Source organism: Equus quagga, chromosome 1, assembly GCF_021613505.1.
Source record: "Equus quagga isolate Etosha38 chromosome 1, UCLA_HA_Equagga_1.0, whole genome shotgun sequence".
NCBI classification, from domain to species: Eukaryota; Metazoa; Chordata; class Mammalia; order Perissodactyla; family Equidae; genus Equus; species Equus quagga.
Window position 1 is genome coordinate 98,482,892 of NC_060267.1, and position 17,307 is coordinate 98,500,198.

General features: G+C 61.6%; 1 protein-coding gene across 1 annotated transcript in view; it reads left to right on the top strand.

Moving 5' to 3' along the window:
* Positions 1–13,689, top strand: part of PLXNA1 (plexin A1) — a 48,974-nt gene extending 35,285 nt beyond the window's left edge. Inside the window, exons 23-31 of the mRNA XM_046661464.1 lie at positions 4,340–4,486; positions 4,580–4,739; positions 5,589–5,692; positions 6,019–6,115; positions 6,490–6,680; positions 6,883–7,052; positions 8,534–8,746; positions 8,828–8,978; positions 10,511–13,689. Coding sequence (XP_046517420.1) covers positions 4,340–4,486; positions 4,580–4,739; positions 5,589–5,692; positions 6,019–6,115; positions 6,490–6,680; positions 6,883–7,052; positions 8,534–8,746; positions 8,828–8,978; positions 10,511–10,606 — 1,329 coding nt within the window. The 3' untranslated portion in view covers positions 10,607–13,689. The remainder of the gene's footprint in view (positions 1–4,339; positions 4,487–4,579; positions 4,740–5,588; positions 5,693–6,018; positions 6,116–6,489; positions 6,681–6,882; positions 7,053–8,533; positions 8,747–8,827; positions 8,979–10,510) is intronic.
* The last annotated feature ends 3,618 nt before the right edge of the window (positions 13,690–17,307 follow it).

Sequence of the window (17,307 nt, forward strand, 5' to 3'; positions counted from 1 at the left end):
GCAGGATTGGCAGCCAGTTGCCCAAAGTTGTGCGTTTCCTGTAAAAATGCAGTGCTGTGAAGACTGTAGTGTATTGACACACTCGTTGAATTGTGCTCTGTAATCCATGAGAAGGAAGGCTGAGAAGACACAGACGGCTGGGGTCTAGCTCGTCCTGGCTGCACCCAGCCCTGTCTGTTCCTGGTTCTGCACCCCTAGAGAGGGGCCTCAGCTTGACACACTGGTCTGAGGACCAGCATTGGGGGTGTGTTTTGTGACGCTAAGCTGTGGATCAGGCCGTGGAGACAAGGGGAGGCAGGACCTCACAGGCAGGGAGGCTGTGCTTCGGGCTCACGGGCAGAGGCCGCTTCATGGAGGGGTGGTGACGTTTCCGGTGGGCCTGGTGGGTAGGGCTCCGCAGTGGACAGAGGGAGGAGGAGCCCAGGCTTGGCTGGAGAGCAGGAAGGAGGGAAGCAGGGAAGGGGAGGGCGGAGCGTGGAGAGCCCTGGGGCCAAGCTGACCCCTGGCCCACTGTCATCGTGGCCCCAGTGGGGTTTCCTCAGAGGGGCTGAGCGGGGCCAAGATGCACTTAGGTCTGGTCAGCACTCCCGTCCTCCCAGTTCTTGTTGCCCCTCGCTGCACAGATGAGGGGACCTGCTGGGCGGACAAGATGACCCAGGGCCACGTGTGGAGGCGGCCAAGCTGGGGCTGTCTGCCCATGCCCGCTGAAGGAGGGACCGGAGCCTGGCCAGGCTGCTCCCGTCCACGTAACTGGCCACAGACTTTGTGCCACAAGCTATGTTTGATTTGTTTTGTTTTTTAAGGTAGGCTTTCCTTTGTAGAGCAGTTTTAGGTTCACAGCAAAATCGAGGAGAAAGTGCAGAGATTTTCCTCATACCTCTGCCCCCACACATGCAGGAGGTGTGTCACCACCCATGTCCTACAGCAGCAAGGGGCACGTGTCACAGTCGATGAAGCTCACTGGCGCGTCAGGATCCCCCGAGTCCATAGTTTACACGCGGGTTCACTCTCAACGGTGTGCACTCGGGGTCTGGACACGTGCAGTGACGGGGATGCAGTATTACAACGTTACACGGAGTGCCTTCACTGCCCGAGAAACCCACCATACTCCACTTGTTCGGCCCTCCTCCCAGCCCCACCCCTGCACCCACGGAACTTTGTACGGTCTGCCTGGCTGGCCTTTTCCTGAGCGTCCTGTGCTTAGAACCGTGCAGCCGCGGCTTCTCAGCTTGGTTCCTTTCCCCGCGTGATGTGCATTTCGGGTTTCCCCAGGCTTTTCAGGACCTGATGGCTCATTTCTTTTTAGGCTGCCACAAACTGTTTTTAAACCACACAGGTCCTTTTCATTCCTTGCTGTCTTTAGAAACAAAAAACTTACCTGGAAAAGTAATCCATGCTCATTTTAGTATGCCTGAACAACACAGGAGTGGCATAAGGGCTGAGCCCCACCCCACTTCTGCAGACAGCGACCAGCAGTGTGTCCCTGTGTGTCCTCCAGGCTGGTGTCTGAATGGAAGCGAACACCCGTGAATGGAGTGTGCTTCTGACATTCAGAAGAAATCCTAGTACCACAGCTGTTCCTCCTTGTAGGATTTCCCTCTGCAGCACCGTCCGTTTGCAGCGCACCCTGGTTTGCCCGCCTCGGGCAGCGTCCTGCTGGCTCTGCGGTCAGGCTGCAGGCGTTTGTCTCCTTTTTAACAGCCACGATGTCCCCGTCTGGGGCTGCACATTTGATCGACTGCTGCACTGGGATGGGTGTTTGGAGAGCTTACGTTCCTCCCCTCCCTGACCAGTCCAGAGCCAGCATTCTGAGCCACTGGCCTGTGGCTGTGTTCGTGTTGAAGTGGATTCCAGAAGAGCGATGCACGGGTCAGGCACGCTCCTTTTTTACTGGAACGTATGCTGCCAGGTTGCCCCAGTTCAGTGTTGAGAGCCCCGCTTTGGCAGCCCTGGTGCCGGGCTCTGCCCCCCTCCCTCGTGCCAGCTTGGTGAGCACTCACTGGCAGCTGGTTGCTTTAGCTGCCGTTTCTTTAGCCAGTGGGCGTCTTTGCATTTGTTTCATGAGCCACTTTTTCTTTAATTGTCTATTTTTATCCTTTTCCCCCCTTTCTCAGGATTTTTTTAGTAGATTATAGAATTTTTTAAAAACATAACTGTCCATCTTTCATCACTTCTGTGTTAGGCTGAGCAGTGGCTTTTCTGTGGGGTGTGACATGGAGGAGCGCTTGTCCTGCCGTCGCTGTCGAGCTCTCTTGAGCTCTCATGCCGTCTCTATCCTGGAGGAGCGGCCTTTTCCACTGGGCGGTTTCTGCACGTTCACAGCTAGCGCTGGGAGGCGTCTGAGGTTATCCTTCTCACCTCACGCTGCAGGGAACTGAGGCCCAGCGAGGGACAGGGGAGGCGGGTCCTGGGTGCTGGGCCTTCCTGCTTCACACTGTCTGGGCAGCGTTGTAGGACTGGGTCAGCGCCAGCCCTGGGGAGCCTGCTGGCGGGGCCGAGAGTGGACAGCCCGCTCCGCCTGTGTCTTCTGGACACTTGGCCTCTCAGGGGTGGCCGCCACAGAGGGAGACGCATCTGGGTTTGGATCCCAGCTTCTTGGGTCTGTAACCTCCCCTCCCCTTCAGTGATGCTGCCTCGTCTTCTGCAAGGTGCGCGCCTAGGAGCCCGGCCGTGTCTGCTCCCGCGCCCCAGTGTGCTCTGCAGGTGGCGTTTGCAAAAAGAGAGACAGCTGTTAAGGGCTCTGAATCCTGATCCGCACCCGCTTCTCGCCACCTTCCCAGTTGACTTAATGAAGCCAAGTTTGCAAATGAAACATAATTTCAAAGACAAGCATGTTGTTGAAGGGTCTCGGGATGATCTGTGTTTGTGGCCACTCCTCAGCACCTGCCTCTTTAGTTACCACAGATGCTGACGAGGTACCCGGAGCATCAGGTTCCCAGGCAGAGCTGCCGTGTGTAGCCAGGGGCCCGGGAGGAGGCAGGGTGGCCAGCATGCTGCCCATTTGGGGCACACTCACTCCTAAACTCCACCAGCGGCTGCGATGACAGAGGAGCCTGTACCCGGGCTCAGGTGGGGACTCCCCTGTGTGGGGGGATACAGCAAGCCCAGGCCGGACATGGCCCCTGCCGGCGGGCCCTCACAAGGCAGGTGACCGGGCGCTCTGGCTTCAGCTCTCTTCACTTTGCCGTGACCACGGGAACCTTTTCCTTCCACACCTCTTCATTCATGGCGTTGGTTGTCCAGCGGAGTCTGTGGAGCCTCTCGCGTGTGTGCACAGGCCCTGTCCTGGGCACTGGGGTGTAATGTAGCCTTCCACTCCAGGCAGCTTCCACTCCACGGAGCAGATGGCAGCACAGTCAACAAGAAGGTTTAAGGACGACAAGAGCCAGGAAGGCAGTAGGGCACTGTGTCAGCCGTGGGGGCCAGCAGCTTTGGCCCAGGCGTCAGGGAGAGCCTTTGTAAGGAGGGGACATTGGGTAGAGTCTGGAATAGCCAATGAAGACCTGAGGGAGAGTTTTCTGCTTGTAGGGACAGCAGGTGCAAAGGCCCTGAGGTTGGGGACATGCTGGGTGGTTGGAAGAGTAGGAGGTGGCCTTCATGGCTGTGGTGTGGGGAGCCAGAGGGCTTGTGGTAGGAGACGGGTAGAGTAGACCTCTGTCGAGCGACCGATGGCCACCCCACTGGCCCTTGGCCGTGGACTCCTGTGCCTCTTGTGCCTATTGTTGCTGCTAGCTGCTCTGGGTCAGTGCCTCTGCACCCATGAGTGCATCCACTGTGTGCTCTGGAGTAAGAGAGGGAGGGGCGGCCCTCTGCCTGCAGGGGTCGTCCCAGCCAGGTTGGCCTCGTGACAGACGACAGTCACACCTAGTGCTTACGGCGCCCTGCGCTGTAGGCTGTGGGGGTGGGGCAGGATGCTGGGCTTCATCCCTGGCAACCTGTTGGCCGCCTGGGTCAGGCTCCAGTGAGTGGGGTCCTGGGCCGTGGGTGGGGGCTGGGGTGGCATTCTCACTGAGGCCTGCGCTCGGCTGACTTCGGGCTGGAGCTGCCTGGCCTTGTTCTTTGGAGTGAACGCCCTAGCCACGTTGTGCTCTCTGATCTGCTCCCCGCTCCTTGCTGGGACTCATTAGGGTTTTGAAATCAATGATCACATGGGCAACTGGTCACTTATTCATTCTTTTGAACAATCTTCCTTGGGCGCTGAAGCCACCGTTCTACTTGTCTCCTACAATGAATTTGGAAATGTCACTCATTTCTCCTTGTGGGAAGGGTAGGGGCAGCGGGTGGGGGGTGGCAGCCCCTGGTGTGCTGGCTGCAGCCTGACGCGTGCCTGCCTGCGCAGGAGTGTGCGGGGGAGCCGCTTTTCATGCTCTACTGCGCCATCAAGCAGCAAATGGAGAAAGGCCCCATCGACGCCATCACAGGTGAGGCACGCTACTCGCTGAGCGAGGACAAGCTCATCCGGCAGCAGATTGACTACAAGACGCTGGTGAGTGAGGGGCACGCGTCCTTTCCCGCCCCGCTGTGCCCCCCCCGGGCCTCCCGGGAGAAGCGGGCTCATGCTGCACCTCCCTGCCCACAGACCCTGAACTGTGTGAACCCCGAGAATGAGAACGCACCTGAGGTGCCGGTGAAGGGGCTAAACTGCGACACAGTGACGCAGGTCAAAGAGAAGCTGCTGGATGCCGTGTACAAGGGCGTGCCCTACTCCCAGCGGCCCAAGGCTGCGGACATGGACCTGGGTGAGCCTGGGGCAGCGCTCACACTGTGAGCAGTGTGGCCGCACTGGGTTCTGGGTGTCGGGCCTATGGGTGCCAAGGCCTGAGGCAGAGGGGCAGTGTCTGGCGGCCACAGGCAATGGGCTCGGCTGGGGACGTCCAGGCAGGGCCCCGCACACTGGTTGGGAGGGTGTGGAGGCCATGGGGAGTTTCAGGAGTGGGCTGTGATCCAGGCGGGGCTCTGAAAAGTTGCTCCTGCCGGGGTAGAGGTGGGCGGGGCTGGAAGCAGGGAGTGCTTTGAGGACGGTGCCCTGTCCCCCCAGGGGAGGCAGGTGGGGGGTTCCATGTCCCTAGAGGCGAGTAGACCGTCAGACTTGGGGGGCGCTCTGCCTCATGAGCTGGACAGGTTGGGGTACCTGCTGAGCTAGGGAGGGCCAGAGGAGGAGGGGCAGGTCAGGGGCCTGGGAGTCCCATGGTGGATGTGGCTGGAGAGGCTGAGGGGCCACTGTGGAGGCCTTGAATGCCAGGCTGAGAGCAGCTGGGCCTGGAGCTCTGAAGGCAGAGTGAACCGTGTGTAGTCTGGTTGCCCAGGGTCGGGGAGCACGTCAGGTGGAGGGCTGCCAGAGAGGCAGGCAGCTGCAGGGCGCAAGGCTGAACTGCAGGGCCACAGCTTCCTGCTCCCAGCCAGGCCCAGAGCTGCCCACAGGCTGGAAGGAGCCTTGTCCCTGCATTGTTCTGGTGTGCGGGGCCTTCACCGAACCCCCTAGGATGCCCGGGCCCTCAGGGCCACCCTTCCCCTCCTGGCGCTAGAGGCCCGGACAGAGAGGGAGCAGCCACACGGCTGTATCCCTCCAGCGCTCCCCTTCCTGGCAGAGTGGCGCCAGGGCCGCATGGCGCGAATCATCCTGCAGGACGAGGACGTCACCACCAAGATCGACAACGACTGGAAGAGGCTGAACACGCTGGCTCACTACCAGGTGACCCCCAGACCTGGGCCCCTGGCCGCAGCTCAGAGCCTCTCTTCCCTAGGAGCTCCGGGGCTCTGCGGGTGCCGGTGTCCAGCCCCCAGCTGGGGGTGGTCAGCAAATGTCAGAGAGAAAGGGGGCAGGGGTCACATGCATGACTGTCCCAGGCCTCACACTGGCCCATCGGGTTCTCCGTACAGCCTGAGAGGTACACTGGTGGGGAAACTGAGGCTCAGAGTGATGAGGCGACTAGTCTCCAGGCACAGAACCAGGGAGGGCTGAGGGTGTCACCGGGCCCCTGATGGTGGGTCACGTGTCTCTGGGCCGTCTGTCTGCAGGTGACAGATGGGTCCTCGGTAGCCCTGGTGCCCAAGCAGACGTCTGCCTACAACATCTCCAACTCTTCCACCTTCACCAAGTCCCTCAGCAGATACGGTGAGGGCCCAACAGGACAGGGCGGGTCGGGGCCCCCAGCCTGGACAGACAGCTCCCCTGGGCCTGCTGCAGCAGGCTGGGAGGGGCTTTGCACACAACCCATTGCTCAGCCACTTGGCCCTTCCCTTGAATCTGGAGGCCACACCTGTTGCCCAGCATACACCTGCACACAGCTGTCCTTTCTGCCACCTCCCTGCTGCCACTGTCTGTCCCCAGCCACCAAGGAGGTGGGGCTGATGACCCAGCTCTCAGATGAGGAAACTGAGGCTCAGACAGGGGAGCTGCCTGGCCTGAGGTCACCCAGCTGGGGCCATGGTGGGCGGGCGGGTGCTGGACGTGGAAGGTGTGCCCGCTGACAGGCATGGTGCCCACAGAGAGCATGCTGCGCACAGCCAGCAGCCCCGACAGCCTGCGCTCGCGCACGCCCATGATCACACCCGACCTGGAGAGTGGCACCAAGCTGTGGCACCTGGTGAAGAACCATGACCACCTGGACCAGCGAGAGGGCGACCGCGGCAGCAAGATGGTCTCGGAGATCTACCTGACACGGCTGCTGGCCACCAAGGTAGGCCCAGGTGGGCAGGTGGCAGGGACGCCAGGACAGACAGATGTGGGCCTCAGAAAGCTAAGCTCAGAACAAGCCCCTTGTCCTCGCTCTCATCCTATGGCCACATGGGCCTGGGTGGCGCAGCCAGCTGCTTAGGTCACCCAGGAAGCGAGGGATGCCCTGGTGGCACCCCTGGAGCTCTGTCCTTGCCCACCCGCAGGGCACGCTGCAGAAGTTTGTGGATGACCTCTTTGAGACCATCTTCAGCACGGCGCACCGGGGCTCGGCCCTGCCCCTGGCCATCAAGTACATGTTCGACTTCCTGGACGAGCAGGCCGACCAGCACCAGATACACGATGCGGATGTGCGCCACACCTGGAAGAGCAACTGGTACCTGCGGCGGGGCGCTGGGCAGGACGGCAGGGCAAAGGCTGCCCCTGAGGCGGGCCTACAGCCCCGCTCTGAGCAGGGAGCGTGGCACTGGGGGCACAACCAGCTGGGCAAGGCCGGAGGCTGCAGCACTCCGGGAGGCCCATCCTCCAGGACCCTGGTGGACCTGGCCCTGTTCCGAGGGCAAGGAGAGAGGCCGCGGGTAGGCTGTCTCCATGCCATGGCCAGTCCTCTTCACATGGGCCTTCCCAGATCGCCCGTCCGGGGGTCATCTGCTGCCTCCCCTGCCTGGGGCCTGGGCACAGCCTCTGCTTCAGTTTGCAGGACCCCCCTGTGGTGAAGGAGCTGGGGGGTGTCCAGGCATGTGCATACACGTGTGTCCGTGAGTGCGCATGGCTGTGCACAGACATGTGAGTACGGGCTTCTGTGTGATCAACAGGCTTGGTGGGCCAGGCCAGGCAGTGGTGAGGGTGATAATGAAGCACTCACTCCCAGCGCCCTCACCCTAGTGGCCTCCCGGGAGGTCAGCACTCCCCTCCCCCCACAGCCACCACTTGCCCGGTCTCTGTCTCCCTGAGCCTGCCAGCGTACCCTCAGCCACGTCAGCCCCCTTCCTGTGCCTCTCTGTCTTTCTCCCTGTCCCCTGATGGTCCGACCCCCCCAGCATTCTGGTTGGTCTCCCCAAACCTGGGATGCAGTCCTGGTCATCACCAGGGCCACCCTAGGTGTCCAGCTCCCTTTGTGCTGTCTGCGGACTTTGGTTGGGATTAAGTGCCTGAGAGGCCCCTCCTGGGCTCTGCTGGGGGCTCCATGGGGCTTGGGGGTAGCATCATCTAGGTCAGCACTGTCTAGGAGAGCGCTTTGCAGTGACAGAATATCCTGGATCCGTGCTTTCTAGAGGTGGCTGCCAGCTGCGTGTGGCTGCTGAGCATTTGACGTGTGTCTAGTGCACCTGAGAATCTGAGTTTTTAATTTCATTTAATTTTACTTAATTTAAATTTAAACAGCCACGTGTGGCTAGTGACTGCTGGATAGCCCAGCTGACACTGCTTTAGAGGGCGGCACAGAGGTCAGCTCTCTGTGCGGCTGTGTCCCCTGAAATCCCTTCTGGGCTTGCTGCTGGGGCCCACCTGGGCAGGGGCAGGGTGAGCCAGCCTGGGTGTGAGCGAGCACGCAGGCCTAGGAGGACTGGGACTGTGTGTGGTGGGTGCCTGAGAGCGAGGGAGTGCCCCTGGTCTGCACGTCACGCCCATGTGTGACCTGAGTGTGTGGCCCTCAGAGGGCCTCCCAGGAGGGGCTGGGCAATGGGGGCAGCAGGGCCCTGGCTGGACTTCAGTTTCCCCATCTGCATGGAAGTCCATGGCCACCATGAAGGTCGGAGCTGGGAGGGCTGCGGGGCTGCTGGCTGGCCCCTTTCCCATGCTGCCTGGAAGGGGCCCTGAGGCCCTGTCTGACGGGGTGCCTGGCCTGCCTGCCCGCAGCCTGCCCCTGCGCTTCTGGGTAAACGTAATCAAGAACCCGCAGTTCGTGTTCGACATCCACAAGAGCAGCATCACAGACGCCTGCCTATCGGTCGTGGCCCAAACCTTCATGGACTCCTGCTCCACATCCGAGCACAAGCTGGGCAAGGACTCCCCCTCCAACAAGCTGCTCTACGCCAAGGACATCCCCAACTACAAGAGCTGGGTGGAGAGGTGAGTCCGGCGTGAGGGGCGGGACGGCAGGCAGAGGCACTGAGGCCCAGCTCACACGCCCACCCCACCGCCTGCCTGCAGATATTACGCTGACATTGCCAAGATGCCCGCCATCAGCGACCAGGACATGAGCGCCTACCTGGCCGAGCAGTCGCGGCTGCACCTGAGCCAGTTCAACAGCATGAGCGCCCTGCACGAGATCTACTCCTACATCACCAAGTACAAGGACGAGGTGAGCGCAGGGGCCGCCCAAAGCCGCCTGCCCCCACCCGGCCGCCAGCCCTGCCTGTGCCGCCCTGGCCGGGCCGTGGGCAGCCATGGCAGCTCTTCCCAAGGTGGAGAACATGGTTGGTGAGTGACTGGTCCCGAGGGCTCATTACGGGGTTTGTTGGGCTGGGTGGACGTCTCCAGGGCAGGGCGCGGTGCCCTCCACAGTCTTGGTATCTTTCCTGCTGATGCGGTGGGCAGAGCTGCAGTTCCTGAGACGTCTGGGGAAGGAGGCCTGACTCAGGCTGAATTGGACGGAGGACACAGGGCGTGAGAAGCGGGATGGGTGTGCCCCATGCTAATGCCCTGAGGCCACAGTCGGCCTGGCCGCAGGACTGTGGGGGCCATGAGGCTTGAACAAAAGCCGTCCTGGAGGAGGGGCGGCGAGCCCCAGGCAGGGGCCCATCGCTGTGTGTGCAGGCTGCGGGGACGTGGGCTTTTCCCGGGTGAGACGGGCCATCAGGGCTTAGAGACAGAGGATCTGACTGCCGGTTCCAGGGGATGGAGGAGGCAGGGGCCGTGACCGTGCTGCAGGCCGCGGGGCTGGGAGGGGGTGGGACTTGCCCATCTGACTGGCTGTGGTCTCCGACTCCAGACTTGTGGCCGAGTGATCGGGAGGCTGTGGGAGTCTGGCCTGGACTTTGATTAAAGTTTGGGGGGAGTGGAGCTGTGAGCTCTGGGGCAGGGCATGGGGGTCAGCAGCCGACAGGAAGGCCTTCAGCTGAGACTGAGGAGATGGCCGGAGGTGAGTCCGGAGCAGAGAAGGGATGGGCTGAGCCCCAGGGGACCAAGAGGCAGAGGCAGCAGGGGCAGGGTGTCAGGAAGCAGGGCTGGTCCCCGGGGTCTGGATGGGCAGCAGGAAGTTGAGTGGCCGGGGGCTGGGCACTAAAGCCTGCTGTCCTCGGGTTAACGTGTGAGCGGAGGGGAGCTCCTGGGTGCTTCTGAGGAGCTGTGCTGTGAAGGGCATGGAGAAGCCCGGCAGTGGCTGGAGGGGGCTTGGCCGAGGGCGATGGCAGTGAGGCCGTGTGCCAGGGAGCTGATGCCCCAGCGGGAAACGGCACGTGAGCGACAGAGCACACGAAGCCCGCGGGTGCTGGGGGCAGGCCTGGAGCTCGGTGCTCCTGCTTCCTGGGGGCTGCAAGCAGTGGGCTAAGTGGTGTGGAGGGGCTGTAGGGGATGGCATGTCCGCGCCCTGGGTGACTGGGCCCTGCTCCAGTTGACAGTCCGGGACGCAGCACCCAGGTGGAGGAGGCCTGGCTGTGACCAGAGACCTGTCTGGGGTTGATGTTTTGGGGATAAGAGTAGGAGTGGTGACGGGGGCACTCGTTCTCCACACTGGGTCCCTCAGCTGAGAGTGGAAGGGATGGCACCTGGATGTGTGCTGGCACTCCTGCCACGTACAGGCCCACTGCATGCCCCTCTCCGAGCTTCTGTGTTCCTGTCCCTTGTGAGTGGGCGCCCTGGCCAGGCCTGCTCACGCCCCGCCTTCCTCCGCAGATCCTGATGGCCCTGGAGAAGGACGAGCAGGCACGGCGGCAGCGGCTCCGGAGCAAGCTGGAGCAGGTGGTGGACACAATGGCCCTGAGCAGTTGAGCCCCTGGCCGCCACTGCCCGGCAGGAGTCGAGCAAAGAGCCCACAGCGTGGCCTCCAGCCAGCCGGCAGCCACAGCCGGGGGGTCCGCGGAGGCAGCCTCGCCCCAGCTGTGCAGCACCCGTGCACCTGGGCCAGTGCGCAGCCCCGTCCTCTGTCCCCCATCCCGCCCGTGGGCCCGGTCCTCATTGTGTGGATGCCACGGCATCTGCAGCCCCCTCCGGCTGAGCTGCTGGCCGCAGGGCTGGGGGCCCGGGTGCAGCCGGGGCCTTCTCAGGAGGCTAGGGTGAACACTGAGGCCCTGGGGGAGGCTGGAGCCCTTTGGGAAGGGGGAAGCCAGTCTGGTCCATCTGCCTGAGGCCGGAAGGGCCTAGGTGAAGGGCTGCAGGGGGTCAGCTGTTTCCAGCTTCCAGGGCAGAGTCTGAGGGCCGGGGTCCGGCCAGCAGCCCCCAGGAGACTGAGTGCCCAGGGCCCAGCCGTCGCTGCCACCTGCTCCGTCTGGCACCCCACCTCACTGCTGCGCTCCGCCACCATCCTCCGATTCACCGCGTGCTCTCCGCGGAGGCCGGAGCGCCACGTCGACCTCGCCCTGAGAGGCCCAGCTCCCTCCTGTGGAGGGCTGCAGGACGCTCTGCTCACAGCTCCAGGTGACTTCCAGGACTCGGCAGGTCCCTTTCTGTCCTCAGGGCTGTGTCTCTGGGAGCCACTGGGGCCTGGGGCTGTGGGTCATGAGCGCACATTCCCGTTATTTATTCCCCCTCCCCCCGCGCCCACTGGTCAGCCGTGGAGGCCGCCAGAGCAGCCCTGTCGCCCTCCTCCCTCCCCATCTGCCCTGCTCTCCACGCCCACCTTCCAGTGCTCCCAGTCTGGCCTCTCAGCAGCGTGCTCGCCCCTCAAGAGCAGGGGACAACTGGGGACCGAGTGTTTAGGTTGAACAGAGACAGCTTGCTGGGCCACCTGCTGGTCTGGCTCGGTGGGGGACGCAGTGACCAGAGGGCCTGGAGGCGGGCTCCGTCCACCCTGCCCTCGGAGCACGAGAGAACAGTGTTTTGATTAAAAACACCTGTACATATATGTATATCTTCGCGGCTCCAGCCCCGGTGGGGTCCTGTGTGGCTGCCTGGAGGAGGAGAGGTGTCACACACGGTTTAGAGTAAGAACAGCGAGGCGGTGGGAAAGCAACTCCAAGCAGCGGTGGCGAAGGTGGCCGCAGTGTCCGCGTGGAGCGCCCCGAGGCCTCTGCCCGGACCTTCGACCTGGGTCATCACCGTGTTTTCGTTTTCCTGTACAAGAGGAGAGAGCTGCTCCCGCGGGGCGGCCAAGGGTCCCTGCATGACTGTGCTGGCGTTTGGTCTGACTTGATCTTTTTAAAACTGCAAGTGTTGAATACTAGAGGCTGTTAGACCCTTTGTTATGTTTTTTAATTAATTAGTCATTTGTGAAAGCAAATAAGCGGCCCGTCCCCTCTTCAAGTTCCCTTTTTTGATGGTACTAAAGTTTCCCACGGACTTTAAGGGACAGCTAACTGTGGCCGGCCCCCTGAGCAGCGCTGGCCACACCCCTGGAGAGCAGGTCCGCTGTTCCGTGGCGGGGGCAGCGTGGAGTCTGAGGACAGACTCAGGAACCTCCTGAACCCGGCAGCGGGGACCCTGGGCCCTGGGCACTGCTGCAGACGCCCAGCTGGAGCTCGGGCCGGCCCCGTCCACTGCGGCAGGGGGGGCCCCCTCCCTGGGCAGCCAGAGCTCAGGCCGGGCCATCTAGAGGTCAGCAGTCTTTGGTTGCCGCTGGGTTGGCCTGGATCCTTCCACGGGTGTACCCCCATCTCCCCTCTGATGCCACCTGGCCCTGCCGGGGTGCAAGCCTCGGTTTCCCCCGAAGTCTTCCCTGGTTGCTGGCTTCCCACTGAAGCCCCTGTTCTTCCAGTCCCACGCTGGTGAGGGTGGGGCTCCTCAGCCCCTGCGCCGCCCTCTTCCGATTCCAGTCCCAGCCCCTCTTCCTGACCTCCCTGGCCCCTGCAGAGAGCCAGGCCCCTCCTCACGCCCTTGTCACGTGGGCGGTTGTCAGGCCACCAGTGGGGACAGAGGAGGGGCGCCCACCCAGCCCTGCAGGGCGTGTGGTCCTCCGCAGAGCACGCACCGTGCCAGGAGCAAGCACTTTAGCAGTACTGTTTACACGCAAGCTGGCCGAGCTGACGCTGAGCCTGCCCTACCCGTGCGGCAGGCCCGCCCCTTCCTCCCTGCGGGTCGGGGACACAGGCTCTGAGCCCTCCTGTTGCTGTTCCCTCACTCCTCCCAGCCCTGTAGCACCGTAGGCGCTGGCCCAGGCCTCCCACCGTCACCTCTGGGCGTCCTCCTTCCAGGGGCTCCAACCTGGGCTCTGGCACTGGCCTGGGGGTGTGTGGGGGCCCAGCAGGAGCCTGGGATCGGAGCCCCGCTCTGCGCAGTGAGGGTGGGTGCGATCGTCCCGAAAGCCCCTCTGCAGCTCCAGGGCTCAGGGTGCTGTGCAAGAACGCCCAGTTGCCCAAACGGCGCTGCTGTCACCTGCCTGCGTGGGCCGCGCCTCCCTTCCCTCCCCCACGCGTCTCAGGAGGACCAGGGGCAGCTCACACCTGCTTGGGAGCCTGGCCTCTCCATATACCTCGAGCTTGTCTGCACTCCCCTGCCCAGGGCTGCTGGCCCCGCCTGCTTCCCCCTGGCCTGAGGAGCCAGGCTGTGCGAGAGGCCCCTGGGTGCCCGAGCCAGAGCGCCCCCAGCGCACCCCCTGGTTTTTTCCCAGTTCTGGATCTGGTGGCTCACATAGTTGGTGCTACACAGGCTAGAATAGATATATTTAGAGAGAGAGAGATATTTTTACGATGAAGCCCACAGTTAGCTGTCCTTTAATGCCGCAGAGCCCCCACCCAAAAGAAGAGAGATGCTCGGCCGGCCTGAGCACCCGCGGCCGTGGCTCCCACAGGAGCAGTGTGGCCGATGGGGCGCTCACCGATTCTGTAAATAGATGACTATTTCCTACTTTACTGTTCTTCAGATTTAGTACTTGTAAATACACACACACATTAAGGAGAGATTAAACATTTTTGCTAAAGCTCTCGGCTCTGGGTTTTCCTTTCTGGGAGGGGTCTGGGGTGGGGGCCGAGGGGCCAGGAGGTGGGGGTCGCCCTCAGAACTACAGGCACACCCGGTGCTCAGAGCTGCCCACCGGCATGGTCCACCCTGCACAGCAGCAGCAGCAGCACCCAGAACCGACCGCAGCACGGGTTCTCGGCCGCCTCTGTCTCAGCAGGCCCTGGCATCTGCTGCCCACGGTCAGGGTTGCTGTGCTTGCCTGTGCTGGGAACCTCCGGGTGCTCTTGGCCTTGGAGACACTTTGGAACCATTGGCTGAGACTGAAAAACACCGAGGCCTGAGCCCCGCAGTGTCCTGTTGTCCCTGGGCCTGTACAGTGTGCTTTCACAGGGTACCCAGGTGGTTCTCATGCACAGCAGGGTTGTGAACCCCTGGCTCAGAGCAGTGGTTTCTTGGGGGCCTTGTTAAAAGGCAGATTCTGATCCAGGGGGCCTGGTGTGGCCCGGGTGCTTTGGTGACCCAAGGTCGTAGTCCTGGGACCGCTCCTTGAATAGCAAGGAGTTGGAGCTGCGTTTCCCAGACTTTCTCAGCCAGGAGCTCTCTTTTTGTTGGTAGCCTTGCAGGTGAGGAACCCAGTTTGGGAAATGTTGGCCTTTCCAGTGCAGACATGCTGTTCCATCCATGAAAATTTTGACAAGTATTTTTCTGACGGAAAGGGTGTTGGTGCAGCCCCCTGCTGGCGTGTGGCTCTGGGAGTGGCCCACTCTCTGGGCCTGTTTCCTTCATGGCCCAACAGGGATGGCTGTTCTTGCTCCTGTGGGTGGGCGTGGGGATCAGATGTGATCATTTCGGATGAGGCAGGCATGACGCATCCCCAAGGGTGTACCTCCTCTGCCCTGGTCTCCAGGCCAAGCCCAGGCAGTAACAGTGACTGAGGCCGATTGGCCACCGTCCAAGCACAGCTGGTGAATGGACTGGTTTGGGCTTCTGTGAGGCCTGTTATGATCCTCAACAGACAGGCGCCGAGGGGCACACAGGTGTTGCCCGAGGCTGCACAGGGGGTGGTGGCAGAGCTGGACTGAAAGGCCCATCGTATCAGGAGGGAGGTTCCCAGAGAGCTGCAGGCGCTCCACCTGCCTTCCTGCCCACGCTCCGTCCCGAGGGCTGTGACAGTGGTCCACACCGCCTGCTCCAGCATGGCCCGTCCTCACAGCCGTAGCTGTAGGCACCAAGCTCAGCACCAAGCTCAATTACTAAAAAGAAATCAGTGCAATCACCGTGAAATTGCATCGGAAACAAATTTAGCAAATTCGGTCCTGTTTGGAATGTGACGTGGCCTGTTCTCCCGGCTGAGTCCCCTCCAGCTTCCCGGCACAATCAGCCCTGCCTCAATTACCCTCGTTAGGCTGCTCAGGGCTCCACCCCCGGCAGCCTGAAAGCGGGCGACACCTGAGCCGCCGTCAGCCTCACGGCACGGTGATCAAGTGCAATTAGACCGCCAGCGCTGGTGGGAGGGTGGCAGGCGCCTGCTGATTGCTGCGCACGTGGGCTCCTCAAGGGCATTAGAACCAACAGCTGGTCACACCCGGGCTTGCCGGCTGCTCCCAGCCGGGCGTGTGGTGGGGGTGTCTGGGTGGCAGAGGGGGAGGCCGGCTTGCTATCCAGCATGTCCAATGACCACTTCTGTGTGCTGAGCCCTGTGCTGAGCCTGGTGCCAGGGCAGCGGACGGAGCAAGGATGGAGTGACTGGCCAGGCCACCCACAGGTGCCGTGAGGAAAGTGCTACGGCAGCCAGGGGACAAGGGAGGGCTGTCCATCTGGGCAGGGGCGAGGAGGCCTGAGGGGTGAGAGGGAGCCGCCGTGGGGATGTGCGGGGATGTTAGGGGGAGCGTGTTGCCTGGGGTGGAATGACCGCGTGAGGCACAGGCGAGGAGCCGGTGGACACCGTGAGAGGAGAGCAGAGGCCTGAGGCTGAGGGCCATTCGCTGCATGAGGGGGCTCAGGCCGGGGAGGAGCAGGGGCTCGTCCTGAGCTCCACAGGAAGCCAGGAGGGTGGGCTGATTGGCATTTGGGGGCCATGGGATTAGAGGGGTGAAGGCCACTTGGGAGGCTCCTGCAGGCGTCCCTGAAGGACCTCGGCCCTCTGGGGCCTTCCTGGAGACCCAGCAGCAACAAGACAGCTGGGTGGGTGGCACATGGAGCCAGGATTCAAGCTCAGGTTATCTGCCAACTTGGGGTGTGTTTGAGGAAATGACTTCCCAGCCATCATTGCTGTGTCCAGTTGAAGACCACCCTGAGCAATACCTGAGCATGTGTCCTGGCTTGGTGCCCTCTCCATTATAAAGGACAGAAGTGTAACCTAAACTGTCTGGAGCAATGACAAGGGAACTGTTTGGCTCATGCAATAGAAAAGTCCAAGGGCGCATCTAGCTTCAGGCTTGGCTGCATCCAGGGGCTCCATGAGGTCATGAGGAATCTGTCTTTCTCCTTCATTCATGAGCTTCATTCTGAGACAAGCTCTTCCCGAGTGGGGGACACTGATGGCTGTCAGCAGCTAGGCTCACCAGCTTGTCAACCACCGCGAAAGAGAGTGCCTTTGGTCGGCACGTGTCTAGGTAGGGATTTCATTGGCCAACTTTGGGGCACATGTCTCTATTTGAACCAATCATTCTGGCCCAAAGGATGAGGTGCTCTTATCGGCCGGACCCAGGTCACATGCGCAATGGGAGGTGGAGTCGGTGCACCTGCACCTCAGGGTTTTGCAGATTGTATGGAACTGTGCATACGTGGAGGAGGGAGTCCCGTGCCTTTTGTGAGCTCTGCCTGTGTCTGTGTGCAGGATCCCTAGGGGCAGGAAGGGATTGTCGGAGGTGCCTGGGGTGTCTCTACCATGACCCAGTCTCTTCCTGGGGGCTCGTAATTAACTGCTGACTGCCCACTTTGAATGCACGAAAAATGCCTGAGTCCTGTCTCCCACCCAGCTTCCTCTGCCTGTGTGACCTCAGCTGAGGGGGAGATGGCTCAAGGCTATTCATGATACCAGTGAGCCCTGCCCAGTGGCAGGTAGGGCAGGCCAGGGAGCACCAGGAGGCAGTTCCACATCTCTGACCGGGAGGGGCAATTGACTCCAGCACAGATTGGATGATGGTGCATTCTGGTCCCTAAGCTAGAAGTATGTTTCATAAGAGGACTGAAGTGGAGACCTCCGCGGCTGGAGGTGCACGTGGGGTAGCCTGGCTTCCTGGGCTCCACCAGTCTGAGTGATACCATCTCTTCCTCCAGCCCCTCGACCACCACACACCCACCCACCCACCCACTGTCCCCCTAATCCTGCCCACCCACCAGCTCATCCCATTGACATCATCCATCGTTGTCCACTCACTTCCACCAGCAATTCACTTCTCCTCCTTTCTCACCAGCCTCCCAGTCATCCACCCCCAGCTCCATCCAGCTTAGGTAGAGGTAGGATCATAAAGAGTTTGAGCTTACAAGCATCACAAGGATATGAAGAAATTGAACCCTTGTCCACTGTTGGTTGGCAAGTGAAATGGTGCAGCTGCTGTGGAAAACAGTATGGAGGCTCCTTAAAAAACTGAACATGGAACTACCATATGACCCAGCAATTCCACCTCTGGGTA